At 46.5% G+C, this 24,597-nt stretch overlaps 1 protein-coding gene across 1 annotated transcript in view; it reads left to right on the plus strand.

The window, feature by feature from the left end:
- Positions 1–282: 282 nt before the first annotated feature.
- LOC116878319 (immunoglobulin lambda-like polypeptide 5) overlaps positions 283–24,597 on the plus strand; it is a 30,402-nt gene continuing 6,087 nt past the window's right edge. Inside the window, exons 1-2 of the mRNA XM_032875659.1 lie at positions 283–382; positions 468–871. Of these exons, the coding sequence (XP_032731550.1) occupies positions 337–382; positions 468–871 (450 nt within the window). The 5' untranslated portion in view covers positions 283–336. The remainder of the gene's footprint in view (positions 383–467; positions 872–24,597) is intronic.

A 24,597-nucleotide genomic window follows, 5' to 3' on the forward strand; every position in this document is an offset into this window, starting at 1 on the left:
CTGGGGGGTTCAGCTCCCTCAGCAGGACGTTGAGGTTACCCTACCTCAGACACCCAACCTTGCAGGCTGGCCTCCTGGGCACTGGCCCGTGAGATTCCAGCAGGTGCTTCCTCCCCGGACGCTTCCAAGGGACCAAGGCAAGAGCCACAGAGGCAGCCGTGGGACCGTTCCCCAACCGACGCTGCAAATTCTAGAAAGTTCAGGATGGTGGCGGCCAGGAAGCAGGCCTGCAATGGCTCCACCCCTGGGAGGGCACAGGAGGGTGCTGGCCCAGCCCTGAGAGGGCCTCAGGAGCTGTGGCAGCACAAAGGAGACAGAGCCCAGCACGTCTATACCATGTCCTGGACTCCTGCCCTGTTGGTACTCCTCGCTCACTGCATAGGTGAGAACACCCCAGAGCTTGCCACCCCCAGCCCCATCCCCTGCCCTCGCCTGCCCCAAATACCCATGTGCTTCTGTGCCCCCAGGCTGTGGCTCCCAGCCAGTGCTGAGCCAGCCGCCATCTGTGTCTTCATCTCTGGGAACCACAATCCACCTGCCTTGCACCTTGAACGGAGACCATGACGTCAGCGTTTACAGCATCTACTGGTACCAGCAGAGGCCCGGTCACCCTCCCAGATTCGTGCTGAGATATTTCTCCCACTCAGACAATGACCAGGGCTCCAAGATCCCCCCTCGCTTCTCTGGATCCAAAGATGTGGCCAAGAACACGGGGTATTTGAACATCGCAGAGCTGCAGCCTGAGGACGAGGGGATGTATTACTGTGCGGTGGGGTTCCAGGGCATGGAAAAGGTGAGGGTGATGAGGAGGGAAGAAAAGGAGCCTGCTGCTCCAGGGTCCCAGGCACCCCAAGACTCACATACCGTGATCTAAAGACAGACGGGCATGCATCCTCAGGGAGAGGCGCGTGTGGGCAAGGAGGGCTGGGGCCATGAGCTTCACAGGGCCGAGGAGAAGAGTCCTGGCTCAGCTTTTTCCTGTTTGGCAGCTTTGCTGAAACCCCGCAAATTCTTATTGTCCCCCTCCCCTCTGCCCCCGGAAGTCCAGATTGGGGGATTAAACTCGCTTGTGTCTTGCACAGTTGTTCCACTGAGTTTGGTGCGCCTGGTGTGCTGAATTGTCCTGGGGAAGCCGCAGATGTTCTGTGAAAGGTCAGAAGGAGTGGGACGCACCCAAGAACCAACCTAGGGTGAAGGCCCCACGAGACTGGTGGCTCATAGTCTACGTGACCCCAGTCCCTGCTCTGGGAGGTCCTGGGGGGGCAGGGGCTGCACCTGGGGAACATGCCTGTTGAGGACAGGATGCTGGATCGTGCAGGGGTTACAGGGTGAGCAAGCCTCTGGGGGGTCGTGGGCGCCAAGGGACAGGTCGGGAGCAGGTGCTCCAGCCCGGTTCCTCTGACATTCGAACACGGTTCTCTGTGGTGAGGCTGTCCTGTTGAGCAGCATCTCTGACCCCAACCCAACATATGCCCGGACCTGTGCCTTCCTGCCCCTAATTACAACAACCAAAAATGTCCCCAGACATTGCCAAAAGTCCCCAAGGTGGCAAAATTACTTTGATTAAACACCACTGATGCAGGTGAGAGAAACGCATGGATTCTTTTGCGCAAGAGAGTGGCAGCGGCTGGCAATTATTTTCTATAAAGGACCATACAGTAAATAATTTGGGCTTTCCAAATTACTGTGACAGCGGTCACAGATAACACATAAATGGATAGGTATGGCTGTTTATTATTAACTTTATTTACAGAAACATAGGGCCGTGCCAGATAGTACCAGACCTTGCTGACCCCTGCTCCGGAGGAGCTCTCCTGCTGCTGGGTTTCAGTCAAGACACATTTGGTGGGGCAATCAAGGTCAACCGCAAGTCCTCCTGCCTGATAACTCCATGGAAACCTCTGGACCTGGGGAAAAACCTGGAGGCAGGGGGAGGGGCCTCACCAACAGGTTTACTGGATGAAGAGGAAACAGTGGGTGCCTACAGGCCTGACCAATTGTGCAGCTCCCTGAGTCCCTGGGTGGTGGGTCAGGACGTACCCTGCAGGAAGGGACCCCCTATATGGGTACTTAGGGGGGACATGCCTCCTACTCAGAGAGGTGCCAGGCAGACTATCCGTCCTATGATCCCAAACATGGGTGAGAACATCCATTTCCCAAGGGGTCCCCCAGAAAGGTGGGCGCATGTCAGTACTGGCTCTTCCACCAGTGTAAAACAATGGCCTCAGCTCATGCCAGGTCCTAGGTACCCTCTGAGTTTCTACTTCCTCAAATGCACTGTGTTCTTCTTCTTATTGTATTATTTCCTTATCAGTCACTGGGCCTGGCCTTCCTCTTTGTCAAGTCCTTTCCTTTAGCCTGAGTCATTTCTCACCTCTACCATTATCTGGCTTCCCGCCTGTCCCCACTGCTCAGCCTGTACCCTCCTCCGTTCCTCCTCATTACCTCCCAGATCCAGCTTTGCCTGCACTCCTCCTCTCTAACTAACCTTTGCTTGTCTCCCACCTTCAAAGTCACCTATGCAATCCACATCTGTAACTTTTTATTTTCTATTGGCTACATTTATTTAAAAAGATAAAAAGAAACAGGTGAAATGATTTTTTAAAAGATTTTTTTTATCTGACAGAAAGAGATCACAAGTAGGCAGAGAGGCAGGCAGAGAGAGAGAGGGAAGCAGGCTCCCCACCGAGCAGAGAGCCTGATGTGGGGCTCGATCCCAGGACCCTGGGATCATGACCCGAGCCGAAAGCAGAGGCTTTAAACCACTGAGGCACCCAAGCACCCCTGAAATGATTTTTAGTAGTGCATTTTACTTAAGCCAGTACATCCCAAATGTTATCATTGCAGAATGCAGTCAATATAAAAATTAGCTATGATGGTTTTAAACTTTTTTTTCCCAGTATGAAATCCTCAAAATCCCGTGTGTGTTTTACACTTGTGGCTCATCTCAATTTGGACTGGCCACGTCCCCAGTAATCAACAGCTGCCTGTGGCTTGGGCAGGAAAGTACAGATTGAAGGGAGAAATTCAGACTCTTTATCATGACGCAGTCTTTGGAGGCAGGCCCAGATTTGGTCCCAAGTCCCATGTCTTAAAGATTTTTATTTATTTATTTGACAGATAGAGATGACAAGTAGGCAGAGAGGCAGGCAGAGAGAGAAGGAAGCAGGCTCCCCGCTGAGCAGAGAACCCGACACAGGGCTCGATCCCAGAACCCCGGGATCATGACCTGAGCCGAAGGCAGAGGCCTTAACCCACTGAGCCACCCAGGCGCCCCCCAAGTCCCATGTCTTATACATCCCCCCCTCAAGTGTTTCTGCCGCATTAATTCTCTGCAATTGATCCGACACCTAATCCTCTTGGTTGCTTCCAACGCTTTTTCCAAGCCGTTCATTGACGGACAGGACTTCCTGACCCTTTACAGGGTCCTCCATCTGGCGTCCCAGTTCAGGGTTCTACGAGGATCTCAAAACTCCCTCCTCAGGCAATAATATTTCCCTGATTTCTTAACACAGTTACCAGCTTCCTGCCGTGTGTAAACATTGTGGTTTCCTAACTAAGCGCCCACCACACAGATCTAAGTTTATTTTGCAAGTCTCTCTCCTTAACTAATCTGCAAACTCTGCAAATCCTGGTGGGCAGGATCCATTCCATGCGTTTGATGTGTCTGATAAACACAAGGAGCTGATAGAGTTGGGCAAAGAGATGAATGAGCAACTGATGGCACGACCAAAGAGATTCCTGAGTTCCAAAGACCCTGCCATTCTGGGACTCCTGGAGATGGCTGGGGTCATTGTGATTCCCTAAGAAGGGAAATTATGTCACATCAGTGACTGGCCACATTTTGTCCTTCTGTCTGTCTGTCTCTATCACACACGCACGCATGCACGCACACACACACACACACACACACACACACACCTCTGATGCCTTGCATATGAAGCTGGTGATTATATACAGCTTCTGGGAGCGTGTGGGAAGGAAAGGGTCAAAATAGGCCAATGCAGGGAAGGGAACATTTGGGGGAACTTTCTGAATCAGTAACAGAGGAGAGGGATGTCAGAAAGGGTGGGGTTCCCAGATTGTTGGGATCTGGTGCTGCATCTCACCCCCACTGCCACCCCTAAGCATCTACAGCAACCCCAGCTGTGACACAAGATGAGAACCTGGGGTGCTAAGAACTGTGGCCTGTGCACAGAATTGCTTGGCACAGATCTCAAATTTGACACAGAAACACAAAACCCAATGGGCTTGGCTATGACACCAGTGGTACTGAAGATGGAGGACCCAACATTTTTGACCTGAGTTAGACCCTGAGACCCCCCAAATCTGAGGGAGGCCCAGGGGTCTTGGGGAGTGGAGCATGCCAATCAGACAGTGTGAAAATGCAAGGGGCTCTTGGAGCATACAGAAGGCCAGTTTTGCCTTGACATGGTTTGGCAAAATGAACTGAGGGAGATGGCCCCACATAACAAGGGAGGGTGGTGGAGTTAACACGAGGACACCCATCAGGATATGGAGTGGGGGCCCTTGTATTCCATTCTAAATTGTGTTTTTGTGATGTAAGCACAATGCCCTAATCCATTGCTTCATTACTGGATGCAAGCTGGAGAAATCCTCATTCCTGCCTTCATGCATTCCTCCTTGACTTTGGTAAGAAAACTTCCCTTCATCAGTGATTCAGTCCCCAGAGGAGCTATGTGTAAGGTAAAAAGCAAGATAAATGTTTGATCTTTTTCCCTCTTATTTACCGACTATCAATAGTAACAAGTCAGTGTGCCAGCTTCTTCCAACTTTGATTTGCTAGTGTCATGATAAGCCCATGGGTATAAGCATATTTGAGGTGTTTAAATCCATTGCAAGTAGTTCTCAGTTCTCAGGGAAAGCAAGGGCCCCAGGAAAATAGCCAGACAAACCCAGACTGCAGAATTCTGGAAAAGAAAATTGGCATGGATGCTTCGAAAAGTGAATATCAGGAAAGAAAAGGTGTAGACCCTTACAGATGAAAAGAATCTGGAGAGATCTAACAAGTAACGAGAACAGAGTTTATACAGATTAGATCTTCTCAGGAGACCAAACCAATCAAAAAGTAGTAACTATAAATAAAAGCCATCTTAGTGACCATTGTGGAAATTTGACTGTGAAGCAGCTATTAACTATTTCGGGATTATAATAATTTAGATGGGATCAGGATATTGTGGCTTTTTAGGAGAACGTGTCAAGACAACTGCAACTGAATTTGAAACTTTTAATTTTGAAATAATTATAGATTTATATGAAGTTGCAAAGTAATGTACAAGGATGGTCTATGCACATTTTCCCTAGCTTCCTCCAATGTTAGCATCTTGCATAATTATAGTACAGCATTAACACCAGGAAATTGACATTGGTATAATCTAGAGCTTATTCCATTTTTTCCAATTCTACCTGCACTCATTTGTGTATGTGTGTGTGTGTGTTGTGTGTGTGCGCCCATGTTATCACGTGTGTATCTTTGCACGATCAGCACCAAGCAAGATATTTAGCTTTACCATCTACCATCCACCATCTACCATCTCTACCACAAAGCTCCTTCATGCTACCCCCTTATAGCCACATCCATCCCCTCATTCCTCCCAACCCTAACCCCTGCAAGCATCATTCTGTCCTCCATCTCTTTAATTTTGTCCTTTTAAGAATGTCATAGAAATAGTACCATCGTAGGTAACCTTTTGAGACTGGCTTTTCCCATTCAACATAATTCCCTTGAAGTTCATCCAATTTGTTGCATGCATCAATAGTTCATTCTCTTTTATGGCTGCGTAATATTCCATGGAATGGATTACCACATTTGTATAACCATTCTCACATTGACAAACATTTGGGTAGCATCATATCCAAAAATTATTTCAAAATATCCCATAGCCCTAAGTAGAAACCTAAAACCATAAAACTTTTAGTAGAAAATCTTTGTGACCTTGAGTTAGGCAAAGACTTCTTAAGTGTAACAGCAAAAGTACTGTCTGTCCCTAAAATAACAGGTTGATAGCTTCATAAAAATGAAAGAAATGTCTGCTCTTCAAAAGACACTGTTAAGAAAATTCAAATACAAGCCCCAGACTGGGAGAAAATATTTGCAAAATATATACCTGATAAAGGGTATATGTAATACATAAAGAATACACAAAGAACTCTCAAAACTCAATAATGAGAAAACAATCCATTCAGCTTTAATAAGGGAAAAGTTCTGAACAGATAGTTCACTAAAGAAGATATATGGAAGGCAAGTAAGTACACGAAAAGATGCTTAACATTGTCAATCATTAGAGAATTAGAACCACAGATTAGGGGCGCCTGGATGGCTCAGTCAGTTAAGTGTCTGACTCTTGATCTCAGCTCAGGTCTTGATCTCAGGGTTGAGAGTTCAAGCCCCATGTTGGATTCTACGCAGGGTGTGGAGCCCACTTAAAACAAAACAAAACCAAAAGCCACAAATTAAAACCACAACAAGATAACACTACGCATCTGTTAGAACAACTAAAATAAAAAAATCTAACAATGCTAACTCCTTAAAGGATGTGGATCAACTAGAATACTCACACATTACTGAAGGCATTGCATGATGATATGGCTACTTTGGGAAACAGTCTGGCAGTTTCATATAAAGTTAGATGTACACTTACTTACGACTCAACAATCTCACTCTTAGGTATTTACCCAAGGGAAAAGAAGACATATTTTCACACAAATGTTTCTAGTGGCTTTATTCATAATCACCAAAACCTGGTAATAGAATTGTCCTTTGATCGGTGAATGGATAAACAAGCTGGAGCATTCACACAATGGAATAATAACTCACCTGCACAAAGGAATGAATGACCGCTGATATACGCAAGACATGGATTGTCTCCAGTGCAGCAGGCTATGTGAAAGAAGCCAGTTTAAAAAAAGAAGCCAGTTTAAAAAAAAATAGGCTATGTGAAAGAGGCCAGCTACATATTGTATGATTCCATTTACATGACACTCTAAAAATGCAAAACTATGGGGATTAAAAAAAAAAGAGAGAGAGACCAGTTGTTGCTAGGGTTTGCAGGTGGAAGGATGGGGTGATGACAAAGGAGCATGACGGGTTTTTAGGGGTGATGAACTATTCTATATTTTGATTGCAGCAGTGAGTGGCTACAAGACTGAATGCATGTATTCAAACTCTGAACTGTACACAAAAAAAGATGCATTTTCATATATCTAAATTATATCTTAGTATACCAGATGTAAAAAAAAAAATTTCACACAGCAAGTACCACGTTGATCTGTCTTAGTAATGATACCACATCTGGAACAACTGGGGTTGCCGCTTAATTAAATTTACCACCATTCTCAGCCTTGACTTAAGTAGAATTTTCAGGGACGAATGATTTAAAAGATGGGGATCACCGCATCTGCTTCAAGTTTTGGGGGTGGGAATATATTCTGCCATTCCACCTAGAGTGCCATATTGGTTTTTGTTATTGTTGTTGTTTGTTTGTTTTGTTTTGTTTGTCTGTTTATTTGTTTTAAGATTTTATTTATGTATTTGACAGAGGCAGTGAGAGAGGGAACACAAACAGGAAGTGGAAAAGGCAGAAACAGGCTCCTAGCTGAGCTGGGAGCCTGACATGGGACTCGATCCCAGGACCCTGGGATCATGACCTGAGCTGAAGGCAGACACTTAACAACTGAGCCACCCAGGCTCCCCTGTTTTTTTTTTTTAAGAAAGATTTTATTTTTATTTAGAGAGAGAGAGAGCAGGGGAAGGGGCAGATGAAGAAGGAGAGACAGAGAATCTCAAGCCGTCTCTGCACCAACTCCAAATCCCCACACAGGTTTCACACAACCCCAAGATCATGACCTGAGCTGAAACCAAGATTTGGACGCCCAACTGACTGAGCCATCCTGGTGCCCCCACATTGTTTTTTGATGACCTATGATTGACTTTGTATATGTCCAGAAACAGGAAATTATCACCAGCCAGTTCTTCAGATCCAGTGGACACTGTGTGAAACTGACATGGGGGAGGAATCCGTTAATCACTAGTCTTCTGTATTGTAGTTACCTGCAAACGAACAGGATGGCTTTTTTTTTCTTCCTTTCTTGTCCCCCCCTGCCTTCTGTATCACCTCAGAACCTGTGTCAACAGCCCTCAAAAGTATCTGGATATTCATTCCCATTTCCTGTCAGTTATTGGGTAAATAATGAGAGGATCTCCTTGGGGAAGGATTTCTGAAATATTGTAAGGTTCTCCTTCAAGTACACCTGGTTTTCCTATTGATTTATTCTGGATCTGAGAATAGCTTATATCTGGAAACTGGGAAGGGCTCGTGACTCTCCACTGGTGTGGCTGAATCACTGGTGTGACTTACCCACTTGCAATCACTAGTCAAGCCATATGTGACTGCCCCTACATCTGATACCTCAATGTACCATGGTCTATTAATCATTTCTACATGTCCCTGTGGACCAGAGTCTCTTGGTTGCCATCTCAACTTTTCTGCCTGTGTCAGTTTGAGTCTTCTGAGGGTTAGACACCAAGCTGGGATTAGACATGTATAAGAGTTTTTAGGGCAAATAGCTGAAAGGGGAAAGGAACAAGAATTGGTAGGGATAGACCTCAGACCATACTACTGGTCTGAGACCTGAGAAAGGAGAAAGGGAAAGAAGGAATGGTGAAGAAGGGTCTCAGGTGGAAGTTCTAGGAAAATTTTATCCATACTGATGAGGAGTCCCCAAGCAAAAGTTGCCCATTAGGGGTATCCATGCGGGGAGGAGTGGTCCATCACTTGTAACCCAGCCAGTAAAGTGATGGGAAGAGCCTGGATGAAACAGCTGAGGGTTATCCTTCAATTATCATTGCTCAGCCTTCCCCCAAGGTGTTCTGGAAGGAAATCCGGGAGGGGCATCTCACTCCCTTCGTGGTAAGTACTTCCACCTGGTCTCTGTGCTTTGGTGTTGCCACTGGGACTCCCGCCATACTCATTGAAATGGATTAGTCCAATTCTATGGCAGTATCCCTACCATGAACTCCAGCCTGTGGAGGACAGCCACCACTGAGTGTTTCCAGAGTGGCAGCCCCTCCCATCAGCTTCATTTTATGAAGAGAGTGTCATCTGAGCCCTCTGGAAAACAGTCCACTGGCGTTTCTCTGGACCTTTATAATAAGTCCATTGTAACATGAACACCTCTCTCTGATCATTTTTACCCTGTTCCTCAAGGTCGAGGAGGTTCCAGAATCCCCATTGTTTTGTGTGTGTGTTTTTTAAGATTTTATTTATTTATTTATTTGACAGATCACAAGTAGGCAGAGAGGCAGGCAGAGAGAGAGAGGAGGAAGCAGGCTTCATGTTGAGCAGAGAGCCCGATGTGGGGCTAGATCCCAGGACCCCGAGATCATGACCCGAGCCGAAGGCAGAGGCCTTAGCCCACTGAGCCACCCAGGAGCCCCAGAATCCCCATCGTTTTGACACTAGGGTCCCATTTATCCAAGTTTCAAGCACCATCCCATTAAGACCGATTCTGTTTGTCTTAATCATGGGGGCACTGCACCAGGACCAATAAACTCTCTCCATCCGACCTTTTACTCTCTCTTTTTTTTTTTTTAAGATTTTATTTATTTATTTGACAGAGATAGAGGTCACAAGAGAGGCAGAGAGGCAGGCAGAGAGAGGGAAGCAGGCTCCCCACTGAGCAGAGAGCCCAATGTGGGGCTGGATCCCAGGACCCTGAGACCATGACCTGAGCCGAAGGCAGCAGCTTAACCCACTGAGCCACCCAGGCACCCTCTTTGACCCTCTTGATCCAACACCCTCAAGACACACCTAGGCATGAACTCCTAGGTCCTTTTTGGTCATTCCTCCTGTCGTCCAGAGACAGTACTCATGTCAGGACATTTTGAGACTTGATTTTGCTTATTAGTCCAAAAGAAATGATGGGATATGGGACATTTCTTGAGTAAGGCAAGCATAATTCTGAACCAGCCTTTGGGTGAGGTCTCTGCCATGTCTCCAGATGAAGTTGGAAGCTCCAGATATGTAGGAAGGAGAAAGCCCCTTGACCCAGAGGTCCTAGGGAATCAGAGTTACAGGTTAAGTGTATGCAGCTAGATGGGGCCATGCCAAGTCCCAGGTCCTATGCCCTCCCTATCACAGCCTGACTTTGGTGTCAGAGATGCTGGGGCTGTGAAATCTGTCACCTTGTTTCCCTGTTATGCTCCACCCACAGATCTTGATCTTCCCTCTGGCCACAGATTACAAAGATCTCTAAGCATTGCCATAGAAGCCATCTGGCTCCCACATCAGTTGGCTGTCCTGAGACCACCATTTTCTTCTAGTGCTCTGTTGGCATTTAGCGACAACCAGCCCACTCCATGGTTTTACAGTGACCATTTTACACCATATTGCTCAAATGTTAGAGATATTAGTCAATGCAACCCCTTCCATCTGAACCTGCAGATCCACCACATGCGAGGGGCTTATTAGGTAAATGTCTTATTACTTGCGGAACCGAGCATGCTAGAGTCACTAATAAGGTCCTTACTTCTATTTGACTGGTGAGCTATCCAATTCCAGAATTTCACTCTGAAGATCTGCTTCTTATGACCACGACCAGCTACTTAGGGTTTCACAAGAATCCAATCCTGAATCGAATGCAAGTAGCATATTTAGGAGGCGCTCCTACAAAACGTGGATAAGGAAGGGAAGGATGGCAGGAAAACAAGTTATCACTCTTGTGCAGCTGGAGTTTAATCCCACTGGGAACCCCTAGGAAACATCCTAAAACACACACCTCAGACTGTTGGGTCCCCCAATAATGGGTCCGTGATTAAAGGAGTGAGACTGATACAAAGCAAAGGTCAAGCAAAGCTTTATATCGCGCCAAGCATCAAGAATCAAACCGACCGTTAAACAGACAGGTCAGGACCGCCCCTTCCAGAGAGGGCGACCCCACTGTTTCACAGGCTAACTTTTATAGAGCAAAGGCCATGTGGTTGGGCCTGGCCACACACAGGTGGCCAATGAAATTGTAACACACAGAGAAAGCTGCACAGTCATGCTGGGTCACGCATAAGTGACCAATTGAATTACAATTTACCCTAGTAGACATTTGAACCAGCCTATCACCTTGGTCAGAATTGGTGCCCAAAAGGTGCCCAAAGGGCGGGGCCCATACTCCTTGGTAGCTAGGAGACAGTATGTGCCCCCACCGATTGGATACCTCCACCTGGCCTGACCCTCCCTTGTATTTGGGCTTTTTTACCTGGGACTGGTTTCCAGGACTTGTTTTTAAGTAAGTTCCCTTTGGGAGGTGGGGGACAGAGTCAATTTAAGTTTTACAACAAAATGGCAGTTCAACCGGGGTGGGGCTGCTTTGGCTGAATAGGCCCTTTCAAGACTACTGCCTTGGAAGGGTGGGAGAACTGAGGTGTCTATGTACCTACCCAATCTCATCAGTCATTGGTTGAGAGCTGCTCTGGGAGGAGCTAATTTCTTGCACCCTTGTCCTCCCCTGCACACAGACACAGATGGCACTGATGGCCAGAGATGCCCAGGTGATAGCAACTAAAAGTCAAGCAGAAATGCAAGTGTTGAGGGAATACAGGCAGGTCCTAGACAGCTTCTACTACAATCTCCAGAGGCTGAATGAAGATTCTCGCAGTGGAGAACAAGAGGACTATGTTAATTCAAAAGATGTTGGAGGCAGATGGAGAGTCCTGATGTGTACGAGGGTCCCGGTCTAGGTGAGGATCTCAGGGTTGACTAGGGAAGCAGAATCACTGTGAAGGATCCAGAACAAAGGATTACTAGGAGGGTGGATGTTTTGCCATGGCGTGAGCGGTGGAGCAATATTCACAGGCTACTGCCTCTCCTCTACTGTTGAGCCTGTGCTCGCTCTAGGTTATCCAGATCCGCAGTTGGGAAGGAAAGCAACACAGGCAAATTTATACCCATCTCCTCTCCCACGTTAACCTCAATGCTGGCAGTGACCCATGGCACAGAAACAATGACGCGGCTTTGCATTCAATTTCCAGATCTTCCATGAGTGTTCCCCTACACCTCACCCTAGCCAAGCCATGCAGGGAAGAGAATTCTGCTAACGTGGTTTAGTTGAGCTCAGGCAAAACGGCACGAAACTGACCCCAAGTGACTGAGGAGGAGGAAGATTTCTAGAGAAATCTGATGATGCGTTTATTCTGGTTTATAGTTTGTAAGATTGTGAGCATAGAGGGAAGTCAACAGAAATGGGAAAATCACATTGCAAAGAACGTGAACACTGCCCATGATGATGGGCTTGTCTGCCCTTAGGTGGTGGCCACAGCTATAGACTGGAGGAGGGTGAGGCAGAGGCGCACCCTTCAAAATCAGCAGTGATCTGGGGCACTGGCATGGCTGGGGCTTGACATAGAGTTTTCTGCATGACAAGGAAAGGGAGGAAGCAGCTGCTGGGTCAGTACGCAAGTCCAGGTGCCTTGGAGTCTGCCACTGAGCCTCCATCAGTGAGCACGAAGCCCAATCCCAGACTGGGAGGCGGCTGTGAGCAGCCCACGTGAGGACACCCTGGGACGAGGCCACAGCGCCCCCTGCTGGCCACAGGTCAAATTTCAGTCTTTCCCTAAGACCCAGCATCCGACAGACAGTGGACAGTGATTCAAAGCCCCTGAGCTGCCAGCTCTGCTCTGAGAGATGGGGTGGCTGAAAAACGAACAGATGGGGGTTCGTTCAGGGCAGCCGAACGTTTCCATCTTTTCTTTCTTGTTTCCTTGTTTCCTGCTTCTTGTTACATAATCCTTCTTAATTCTATGTTTAATAATGCATTAACTTGGGGCGCCTAGCTGGCTCTGTAGGGGGAGCAGGGGCTCTTGATCGTATGGTCTTGAGTTCAAGCCCCACGTTGGGTGGTGTAGCGTTTACTTAATAAAAAAAATTAATGCATCCTTTTTTTCTGCTTGTTTTGCTTTGCTTTTAGCTATTCAATATATCTGAAATGTATCTTTGCATACAGAAGATAGGTAGTTGCATTTTTTAAAAATGTGGCAAGTTCTGGTAAGGCTTAATAACAAAAGACTTAACTACAAGCTTATATTGTGCTTCAAATTTCACTCTTTAAGGGATTGATGATTCTTTTCTGCTCATAATTATTTGTTCAGAGAACAAGCAATTAGATTATTGATGTTTCATCTAATGTTCTCTCATTTGCTAGGATACATAAAACACTTTCAAATTATTTTTGCTATTAAGAAGAGTAAAATGGAGGGGAGTTAGAGAGGAGAAGGGAGTTGAGGGAAATTGGAAGGGGAGGTGAACCATGAGAGACTATGGACTCTGAAAAACAATCTGAGGGTTTTGAAGGGGCGGGGGGTGGGAGGTTGGGGGAACCAGGTGGTGGGTATTGGAGAGGGCACAGATTGCATGGAGCACTGGGTGTGGTGCAAAAACAATGAATACTGTTACGCTGAAAATAAATTTTTAAAAAATGAAAAAAAAAAGAGTAAAATGGGGGCGCCTGGGTGGCTCAGTGGGTTAAGCCTCTGCCTTCAGCTCAGGTCGTGATCTCAGGGTCCTGGGATCGAGTCCCGCATCAGGCTCTCTGCTCAACGGGGAGTCTGCTTCCCTCTTTCTCTCTGCCTGCCTCTCTGCCTACTTGTGATCTCTGTCTGTCAAATAAATAAATAAATAAATAAAATCTTTAAAAAAAAAAGGAGTAAAATGTATTAGCTTCTTACAGTTTAATTAAATGGCAAAACATTGGGCGCCTGGGTGGCTCAGTGGTTAAAGCCTCTGCCTTCGGCTCAGGTCATGATCCCAGGGTCCTGGGATCGAGCCTCACATCGGGCTCTCTGCTCAGCAGGGAGCCTGCCTCCTCCTCCTCTCTCTCTCTCTGCCTGCCTCTCTGCCTACTTGTGATCTGTCTGTCAAATAAAAATAAAATAAAATAAAATAAAATAAAATAAAATAAATGGCAAAACATTACTTACCACAGCGAATGGAAAATCAACTATGTATCTATAATCCAAAAGGTTGTATATCCAGAAAAACATAAATAGCCAAAATAAACAGAATCTTGAATTTCATTTAATATTTGAAATATCATGTCTACTGCCATGTCATCCTGAACATGCCCAGTCTGGTCTGAAATATCATCCCACTTCTTTTTGGACATGCTTCATATATCAAAATGTACTTCTAGGGCGCCTGGGTGGCTCAGTGGTTAAAGCCTCTGCCTTCGGCTCAGGTCATGATCTCAGGGTCCTGGGATTGAGGCCCGAATCGGGCTCTCTGCTCAGCAGGGAGCCTGCCTCCTCCTCCTGTCTCTCTCTGCCTGCCTCTCTGCCTACTTGTGATCTGTCAAAAAAAAAAAAAAAATCTTAAAAAAAAATGTACTTCTAACTGAGATGTAACTGACATATAACACTGTATTCATTTTAGGTGTGGGATATGATTATATGTGTCTATTGCAAAGAGATTACCACTGTAAGTTTGGTTAACTACCATCACCACATATAGGTATTTTTTTCTTGTGATGAGAACCTTTAAGATTAACTCTCTTAACTTTCAAATATACATCACAGTTTTGTTAACTAGAGTCCCCATGATGTACATTATATTCCTAGGACTTACTTTTCTTATTTTTTTTAAAGATTTTATTTATTTATTTGTCAGAGAGAGAGAGATAGCGCGAGAGAGCAAGCACAGGCAGACAGAGTGGCAGCAGAGACAGAGAGAGAAGGAGGCTCCCTGCTGAGCAAGGAGCCCGATGTGGGACTTGATCCCAGGACGCTAGGATCATGACCTGAGCCAAAGGCAGCCGCTCAACCAACTGAGCCACCCAGGTGTCCCTGGAAGTTTGTACCTTTGACTGCCTTCACCCATCTTGCCCACCCAGACTCCCGCTCCCTTATTTTTCCGTCATGGACAAGAACTTCATTTCTTCATTCAATAAACATTGAGAGAATGTCATCTGACAGACACATCCAGTAGTGGGAACACAGGTATCAGCCCCTCAGGGATCTCACATTTTGTTGGAAGGAGACAAAAACTGAACAACTAAGCAAATACATCATCTGTGAGGTGGTGACAAAGCAAGGCTGGGACAGAGAGTCATGGGAGTGCTGTCCTGGTCAGGGGCAGGACAGGCCTTTCTGGCAGGGGGGCGGGGGCGCCTTAGCAGTAGCAGCTGCGGGGAGGGTGAGTCAGACAGACAAGACGACAGCCAGACCAGGGGTGGAAACATCCAATGCAGGTGACCTTAGGAGGAAGAGTGCCCAGAATGTTCTATGAATGTTCTCCGAACAGCCAGACCAGGAGTACTGCGAATAGAGGCAACAAGGTGGCTGAGGAGCAGGCTGAGGGCCCGGAAGCTGTTGTAAGGATTTTGGTCTTTTACCTGAGGGAATGGAAAGGTCACCACAAGGGAATTTTATTTTATTGGCTTTGTTTATAATGCTCAAATGCGATTTCTTTTAAAATCGAGACTGCGGGGGGCGTGGGTGGCTCCGTCAGTTAAGCATCTGCCTTCAGCTCAGGTCATGATCCCGGGGTCCTGGGATCGAGCCCCACAATGTTGTCTCCCTCTTCCTCTGCCCCTCCACCCCTAGCTTGTGTTTTCTCTCTGTCTCTCTCTCTCTCAAATAAATAATAAATAAAATCTTTAAAAAAACAAATCAAATCAAATTGAGATTGTGTCCCAGTTGAAGTCACTACGTATATGACCCAGGTGGTGGCCAAGCCTAGGAGAGAACCTCTGGGGTGCCCGAAAAGGCAGGTATCAGACAGAGCTGTGTGCACAACCTGAGACACCTCCCCCCGCCTGCATGCATGTGTCAGGCTCGTGTATGTTCTCATTGTTTCTGATATAAATATTTTTAAGAGCTTTGCTCAGCCTCTGTATCTTGGAGAGATCTTACTTCCCACACATAACACAGATGTCTTTGACAAAGGCTTTCCCTTGGGTATTGTGTTTTGGGCTATTTGCAAGTCAGACTGATGTTCTGTCATGGTCAACCCTGGCCAAGGGCCGTTGAGTAGCCAGATCCTGCTGAGCTGGGGTCTCATCTTCCCAGTGGTGCTGGCAGGGCAAGGAGAGATGGACAGGGCTGGTCAGCTGGAGGTGTTTGTGGGTCTCATGGAGCCTCTCCCCTGGCCCCAGGCAGCCTCTGGAGGAGTCAGCCTCATCCTCTGTCTGAAAGAGTCCCTGCAGAGCCCCCACAGGCGAGGACTACAAGGGACATGGACTGCTATGGAGTTGAGCAAGCCAAGGGGGGGGGGGGGGTGGGGGGGGGTAGTAGTCAGAAAGGCTCCTTCAGGAGAGTGGATGGTGCAGTGGTGAGACGGGACAGCAGACAGGAGAAGCCCTGCACCTTTGTTTAGTTCCTCATCTTAAGCTTCTGGAGGGGGCCCCTGGGTGGCTGAGTGAGTTAAGCCTCTGCCTTCAGCTCAGGTCATGACCCCAGGGTCCTGGGATCGAGCCCCACATTGGACTCCCTGCTCTTCGGGAGAGCCTGCTGCTCCCCCAGCTTTTACTCTCTCTTGCTATTTTTGTCAAATAGTAAATAAAATCTTAAAAGAAGAAGAAGAAGAAGAAGAAGAAGCAGCTTCTGGAAACAATGCCTGGCATTTTAAGCACCAGAGTATTTTGAGTGTGTAAGTGGCCATCATGTCAAACCACATCACCGAACCACATCAGCGCCATTTCCTCACAGGCCAACCTTCCATCTGGACACACAGGAGTCCAGTGAGCAGCAATGGCTCAGCCTCCTGGGGACATCTGGGCCATTCCCTTATGTCTCTCACCTTCGAGTCTTCCCTGTCGTCTTCAGCTTCACACCTGCTCAGCCTGATGCCCAGGGCCCTCCTTTCTTCCTGTCTCTTGGAAATACCACCAATCCTCCACCCTCCCCTCTGGATTAAATCATATTCCCCGGTGCCTCAACTCAGCCATAAACTTTGTTTATGGTGGATTTTCACCTGCACGGGTGGAAAGTTTAAACAGTGAAATTACAGATTTTTCTTATATACTTAAAACCATTCATGGAAAATTGCATTTAGACAAAATGTTACTCCATCCCTGGCCCCTCTCTTCTCCTTGACCTTGACCTTTATCTTAGGGTTCTCCAGAAAAACAAAACCAATAAGAGATACAGATGGACAGATAGAAGACAGACAGATAGGGGCACCTGGGTAGCTCAGTTGATTAAGTGGCTGCCTTCCGCTCAGGTCATGATCCCAGGGTCCTGGGATCGAGCCCCACATCAGGCTCCCTGCTCAGTGGAGAGCCTGCTTCTCCCTCTCCTTCTGCCTGTTGCTCTGCCTACTTGTGTTCTCTCTCTGTCAAATAATTTTAAAAATCTTTAAGAAGACAGATAGATACAGCAATATCTAGAGACTTATGGTAAGGTATTGGTTCATGTGATCACAGAGGCTGAGAAGTCCTGCCATCTGCTATCCGCAAGCTGGAAGCCCCACAGACTGGAGGTGTGGTTCAAAGGCGCAAGAGCTGGGGAGTGGGGAGTGGGCAATGGTGTAGATTCTAGTCCAAATCTGAAGGTTTGGGGACCAGGAGCACCCAGGGCAGAGGAAGATCAATGTCCCAGCTCATGCAGACAGGCGGAGGAAGAGTAGTTCCAAACTTCCCCTGCCTTTGTGTTCTGTGCAGACCCTTGATGGATCAGATGACACCCGTTGGGGACACAGATGTGGGGAAATGGCTGTTCAAGTCCCTCAGATCCTCTGTGATATCTATTATTAAAAGAAGAGAAAATTACAAATGTGGGTGAGGATATGGAGAAATGGGAACCCTGTGCCCTTGGTGGGAGGACAAAATGGTACAGCTGTTATAGAACATGTGCTGAGGAGCCTCAAAAAATGAAAAACAGAATTACCATTTAATCAAGTAATTCCACTTCTGGGCATATAGCCTAAGAATTGAAAATAAGATCTCAAAGACATATTTGCACAACTATGTTCATAGCAGCATTATTTACAATAGTTAAAAGGTAGAACCAACATTTGTCCATCGATCGGCATATGAATAAACAAAATATGGTCTATCCATACCATGGAACATCATTCAGCCATAAAAATGAAAGACAGACCTTGAGAACATTTTAGTAACAGGCATATGGTGGATGTGAAGTGGCTTCTCATTATGGTTTTGGTTTTCATTTCCCTAATGATGAGTGATTTTTGAACAAATTTTTCATGTACTCCTTAGTCATTCTGTATCTTTAGGGAAATGGCTGCTCAAGTCTTTTGCTTATTTTTTAAACTGGATTGTTTATTTTTTTTTAAAGATTGTATTTATTCATTTTAGAGAAAGAGAGCTCATGTGTGAGTAAGGGGAGGGGCAGAGGGAGAGAGAGAGAGAATCTCAAGCAGACTCCCCACTGATTGTGGAGCCCAACACAGGGCTTGATCCCAGGACCCTGAGATTGTGACCTGAGTGAAATCAAGAGTTGGACATTCAGCCGACTTATACCACCCCGGCATCCCTGGGTTGGGATTTTTGGCTTTGAGTTGTAGGAGTTCTTTCTATACCCTGGATCTCAATCCTGTATCACATATTTGATTTGCAAATATTTTCTCCCATTCTGTGTATTGCCTCTTCACTCTCGATTATGTCTTTTGACTCATATAAGTTTTAAATCTGATGTAGTCTGATTTGTCTATTTTTTCTTTTGTTATCTGTGCTTTTGGTGCAATACCCAAGACATCGTTGCCCACAAGTTTTAGTACATTGTGTTATCATTTCCATTCATCTTAAATATTTTCTAATTTCTTTTGTGATTTCTTTTTTTGCCCCATTGACTATTTAGGAACATGTCCAATTTCCACATGTTTGTGAATTTCCCAAATTTGCTTCTGTGATTTCTTTCTTATTTTGGTCCTTTGCGGTGAGACAATGTACTTTGTATTATCTCAATCCCTTTAAATTTAGGAAGACTGATTTTATCATCTCCCATAAGGGCTATCTTGGGGAATGTTCCACGTGCACTTGAGAAGAATGTGTACACTGCTATTGTCGAGTGGATGGACTGTTCTAGAGATGTCTGTTGGCTTTTGTTGGCTTACGATATTGTTCAGATCCTCTATTGCCTTGTTGAGCTTACATCTACTTGTTCCATGTACTACTGAAAGTGGAGTATTGGGAGCTGAGACTAATATAAAACTGTACATTATGCACTGGAATTAAATTTTTAAAACTTAGTAAAATTAACATAACAAAAAGATTATAATGAACCCAGAATGAAAAGTTTCAATAAACAGCCAGAAAAGAAAAAAAAAAGAAGAAGGAGGAGGAGGAGGAGGAGGAGGAGGAGGAGGAGGAGGAAAACTGGAATATCGGAGTCTCCAACCACTATTACCAGATGAAGGAAACTGTTTGAACAAATCCTGAATACATTTTCTGATACTTGGGATCAAATCAAGGGTGGGAGGAGAGTATGAGAAGCGAATAGTTTACTCCCCATAAAGGGGGGAAAAAAAAAGAGAGAGAGAGAGAGAGGATAATGTCAGGATAACATTAGCCTACCTTACATCACTCCCTCAAAATGAAAAAGAGTGAAAGTCTGAGGAAAATACTGCCATCCCCTGCAAGCCTCCTGACCCCTTCCCCGAGGCTTCGTTTCTCACCACAGAGGTAAGGCACAGGGAGGCTGTTAGTTGGGGAGCAGGAAGTCTACGTGGGACTATGTGGAATGCCGCCGAAGCGGATGGAGCTGCAAGGATAACTGTCTTTACAGGCCAACCACAACCCTCCCCGCCATTCCAGGAACTACCCTCTAACTGGGAAGTGTTCGAAAGTGCCTCAAATCCGCACTCTCATGTTCTGCATCTCAAGAGGCACGGGCTTCCGAATGTTCTACCTTCTGACGATCTAGTTCGAGCTCGGCTTCAGTTCACCAGAGGTCAGATCTGGCCCCCAGAGTCGCCCCTCTGGCCGCAGGTGGCCGCCCCGACCTCCATTACCTATTGGACCAGTGAGAACACCTTTCAACAAGGCCGCCAGGGGGCAGTACAGAGTCGCATTTGCACCTTGTTACTCCAAGTGTGGTCCGTTTGTAGGGTGGCAGCCACGACCCCGCCCTAGTAGCTTTAAAGAAAAAAAAAAAAAAAAAAAGCCTCGTTTCCGGGGCCAGCTCAAACGTGCTGAATGTGAATCCATACTTTCCCCAGGTCGCTGGCATTCTCTGCACGCCGAAGGCTGAGAAAGCACGTCCTTAGCCCTCATCATCTGGTTCAGCCTCACCGGCTGAGAGGCTTGCCTGCAAACCACGCGTTTGGGCAAGCGGAGAAGTCACTTCCCCTTGGTCTCTGGCGCCACTGGGTTGTAAACTGCACACCCCTTCCCTCCTAGGTAGTCTGGGCTGTTTTGACATCTTGACCAAGCCTTCCACTGGATCTTTGCAGCCCTGGTTCCTTGATGACTTGCGGTCCCTCCTCCCGCATCCAGTCCCCTCCTCCCTTCCCCCCCCTCCCCCCCTGCCACCCCACCTTCCACTTTCAAAGCCCTCACCCAGCAGGACTTGGAGGCCTCTCCCCCGCCTGGGGCTGTTGCTGCCCTCCCTTAGTTCCCTCCATCCCAGGAACCACCCCAGTGAGATTTGCTGCCCAGGGAAACATACAGGCACTGGACATTGCTGGTGGCATTCTTCTTCCATTAAAACTGCCAGGACAGGTGGGTGAACAGGACTGGCTTTGTCTCCTGTTCGTCTGTTTCAACCAAGGCTTAAGAAATACCGTGAGTACAAATGGCTTTTAGGCCAGGCCTGAATCCAAGTCCAGGGAAGGGGTGGGGACAGTCCTGGGTGGGTCAGAGCTGCCACTGCACCAGCTAAGAAAGCCCAGCCCATGGGGTGCCTGGGTGACTCCATCGTTAAGGGTCTGCCTTAAGCTCAGGTCATGATCCCAGGGTTTTGGGATTGAGTCCCGCCCCCATAGAGCCCCGCCCCCCCCAGCCCCTCATCCTGCTCCCTGCTGAGCAGGAAGCCTGCTTCTCCCTTTCCCACTCCCCCTGCTTGTGTTCCCTCTCTTGTTGTCTCTCTCTCTCTGTGTCAAATAAACAAATAAAATCTTTATAAAAGAAAGAAAGCCCAGGCCAGTCTGTGAGAGTCCTCAGGATGCAGTCACACCTGGATTTTCAACCTTGCAACCATGGGAGGATGTGGTCTGTGGCAGTGATCCCCAAAGACCATGGCAAGACAGCTAGGGTTCCTGAGCTTAGGTCCAGCCCCTCCTTCTCTCTGAGACCTGGGGCTGTCCCAGGTAGAACCCTGGGCACTGGCTGAGTGTGTCACACCCACACAGGGCTGCTGGGACGTGGGGAGCAGCTTCAACCTGGACCCCTGGGACAAACCCGGCCCCAGGTCCAAAGGTGCAGGAAGCCTGAAGTCAGAGGCAGGAGCGGGTTCAGTATCACAATGAGGAAAAGCTGGACTGAATCGGGGGCCTCCCAAGGTCTGCCCCTGTCCCCTGTATGACGTCTGCTAGGGTGCTGGCCCCGTTACTGTTCCGTGCCTTGCCCATTTCCCTGTTGACCCTGAACTCTCCAGGACGCAGTGCCTGGCCCTCAGGGATGCTGGGTCTCTAAGTGTGGGACCCAGAGATCCAAACAGAGTCACAATCCTGCATGGAGTCCAACCTCACTGTGGCCCTCATGAGCTCCATGTGCGAGGAGGAAGTCAGAATGTCTGTCTGTTACAGCATCCAGGACCATGGTTGGACAGATGCCAAGGAAGCACCTGAATCCATCAGGGCATATGGCACCCATGAAATTCACTCTGGGGGACACTAGAGGAAACCTTACAAAGATGGACAAGCCACCAGGACCTCACTGCTCCAGGATACACCAGGATCTAGAGGATCTAAAACAAGGGGTGGTTTCAAACTTGAACTCCAGGTCCACCAACCGTGAAGGGCGGGGTGGATTTGACAGCTAGCTTCGGTGGAATGCAAAGCCAAACCAGTGTGTTGCTAGATAACATTTCCCTAAAGTTTTCCTATTAAAACTCCCACTATGAAAGGCATTTCCCATCATCATCCAGAGTACTGATATGAATTTCGACAACTGAAGCCAAATCCTGTGAACCGTCAGCACCCCACTCCTTGCACCGGACCCGACCCTCTCTGTTCTCCTGGCTGCTCCAGGCTACTTCACTTTTGCAAAATGCTAGTTGCAACTGACCGAACTGCTGTCACAGCCCTCTGAGTGACAAGACAAACTTCGAAAGGTGACAGTTGATATATAACTAGGGTGTCATTTATTTTTTGCTAGCCGGTGATTTTTTTCCTCGGCCCCACCAGACAGACCAGCTGGTGGCTACACTAACAAGAACAGAAATAAGAAATGTGATCATAACAGCCGTCCTCCATATGTGTTATGCTCGCTGTACTTTTCCATTTAAAAAGAACATTCGCCATCCACAAAAATAGACTCAAAAGGGATGAAAGACTTAAATGGGAGACAGGAATCCATCCAAATCCTTGAGGAGAACACAGGCAGCAGCAACCACTGTGACCTTGGCCACAGCAACTTCTTGCTAGACACGCCCCCAAAAGCAAGGGAAACAAAGGCAAAGATGAACTATTGGGACTTCAGCAAGAAAAAAACTTCTGCACAGCAAAGGAAACAGTCGACAAAACCAAAAGACAACTGACAGAATGGGAGAAGATAAGTGCAAATGCCTTATCAGATAAAGGGCTAGTATCCAAGATCTATAAAGAACTTCTTAAACTCAACACCCAAAGAACAAATAATCCAATCAAGAAATGGGCAGAAGACATGAACAGACATTTCTCCAAGACAGACATCGAAATGGCCAATAGATAAATGAAAAAGTGCTCAACATCACTCGGCATCAGGGAAATACATATCAAAACCACAATGAGATACCACCTCACACCAATCAGAATGGCTAAAATTAACAAGTCAAGAAATGACAGGTGTTGGTGAGGATGTGGAGAAAAGGGAACCCTCCTATATTGTTGGTGGGAATACAAGCTGGTGCAGCCATTCTACAAAACAGTATGAAGGTTCCTCAAAAAGTTGGAAATAGAGCTACCCTATGACCTAGCAATCACACTACTGGGTATTTACCCAAAAGAAACAAATGCAGTGATCTGAAGGGGCACGTGTACCCCAATGTTTATAGCAGCAATGCCCACAATAGCCAAACTATGGAAAGAGCCCATATGTCCAACAACAGATGAATGGATAAAGAAGATGAGGTATAGACGTACAATGGAATACTACTCAGCCATCAAAAAATGAAATTGTGCCATTTGCAACAACATGGATGGAACTAGAGGGTATTATGCTAAGCGAAATAAGTCAATCAAAGAAAGACAATTATCATATGATCTCTCTGATATGAAGAATCTGAGAAAAAAAACAGAATCATAGGGGAAGAGGTAAAAATAAAATAAGACAAAATCAGAGAGGGAGACAAACCATAAGAGACTCTTAATTATGGGAAACAAACTGAGGGTTGCTGGAGGGGAGTGGGTACCTGGGTGATGGACATTAAGGAGGGCACGTGATGTCAATAGCCAAACTATGGAAAGAACCTAGATGTCCATCAACAGATGAATGGATAAAGAAGATGTGGTATATATATACAATGGAATACTATGCAGCCATCAAAAGAAATTAAATATTGCCATTTGCGATGACATGGATGGAACTAGAGGGTATTATGCTTAGCGAAATAAGTCAACCGGAGAAAGACAACTATCGTATGATCTCCCTGATATGAGGATGTGGAGAGGCAACGTGGGGGGTTTGGGGGTAGGAAAAGAATAAATGAAACAAGATGGGATTGGGAGGGAGACAAACCATAAGAGATTCTTAATGTCACAAAGCAAACTGAGGATGGCCGGTGGGAGAGGGTGGTGGGGTTATGGACATTGGGGAGGGTATTTGCTATGGTGAGTGCTGTGAAGTGTGTAAACCTGGCGATTCACAGACCTGTACCCCTGGGGCTAATAATACATTATACGTTTATAAAAAAATAAAATAATTTATTAATAATAAAAAAGAAGCACTAGGTATCAGGGTGGAGGAGAAAGCCAAGGTTGAACTTGGGAACCGTAAAAATTAATAGAAAATTATATCTGAATATAGTTTATTTGAATAGTATAGCACAAAATAAAAATACCATGGTGGTTAAAAAAAAAAAAAAAGGAGGGCACGTGATGTAATGAGCACTGGGTGTTATATAAGACAGATGAATCACTGACCTCTGCCCCTGAAACCAATAATACCTTATATGTTAATTAATTGGATTTAATTTTTTTTTAAGTACATTAAGGGGCGCCTTGGTGGCTTAGTCAGTTAAGTGACTGACTCTTGGTTTCGGCTCAGGCTGTGATCTCCAAGTGATGAGATCATGTCCCAGATCAGGCTCCATGCTCAGCGCAGAGCCTGCCAGAGATTCTCTTTCCCTCTGCCCCTCCCCCCGCAAAATAAAGAAATAAAATGAAATCTTTAAAAAGCACGTTCAAAGGACAAATCCTATGTGATTCCACGTATACGAGGCCCCTTGAGTCAGATTCAATGAGGCGGAAAGTCAGATGGTGGGCGCCGGAGGATGGG

This window comes from Lontra canadensis, unplaced genomic scaffold, assembly GCF_010015895.1.
Source record: "Lontra canadensis isolate GAN:19392208 unplaced genomic scaffold, GSC_riverotter_1.0 scaffold57, whole genome shotgun sequence".
NCBI lineage: Eukaryota > Metazoa > Chordata > Mammalia > Carnivora > Mustelidae > Lontra > Lontra canadensis.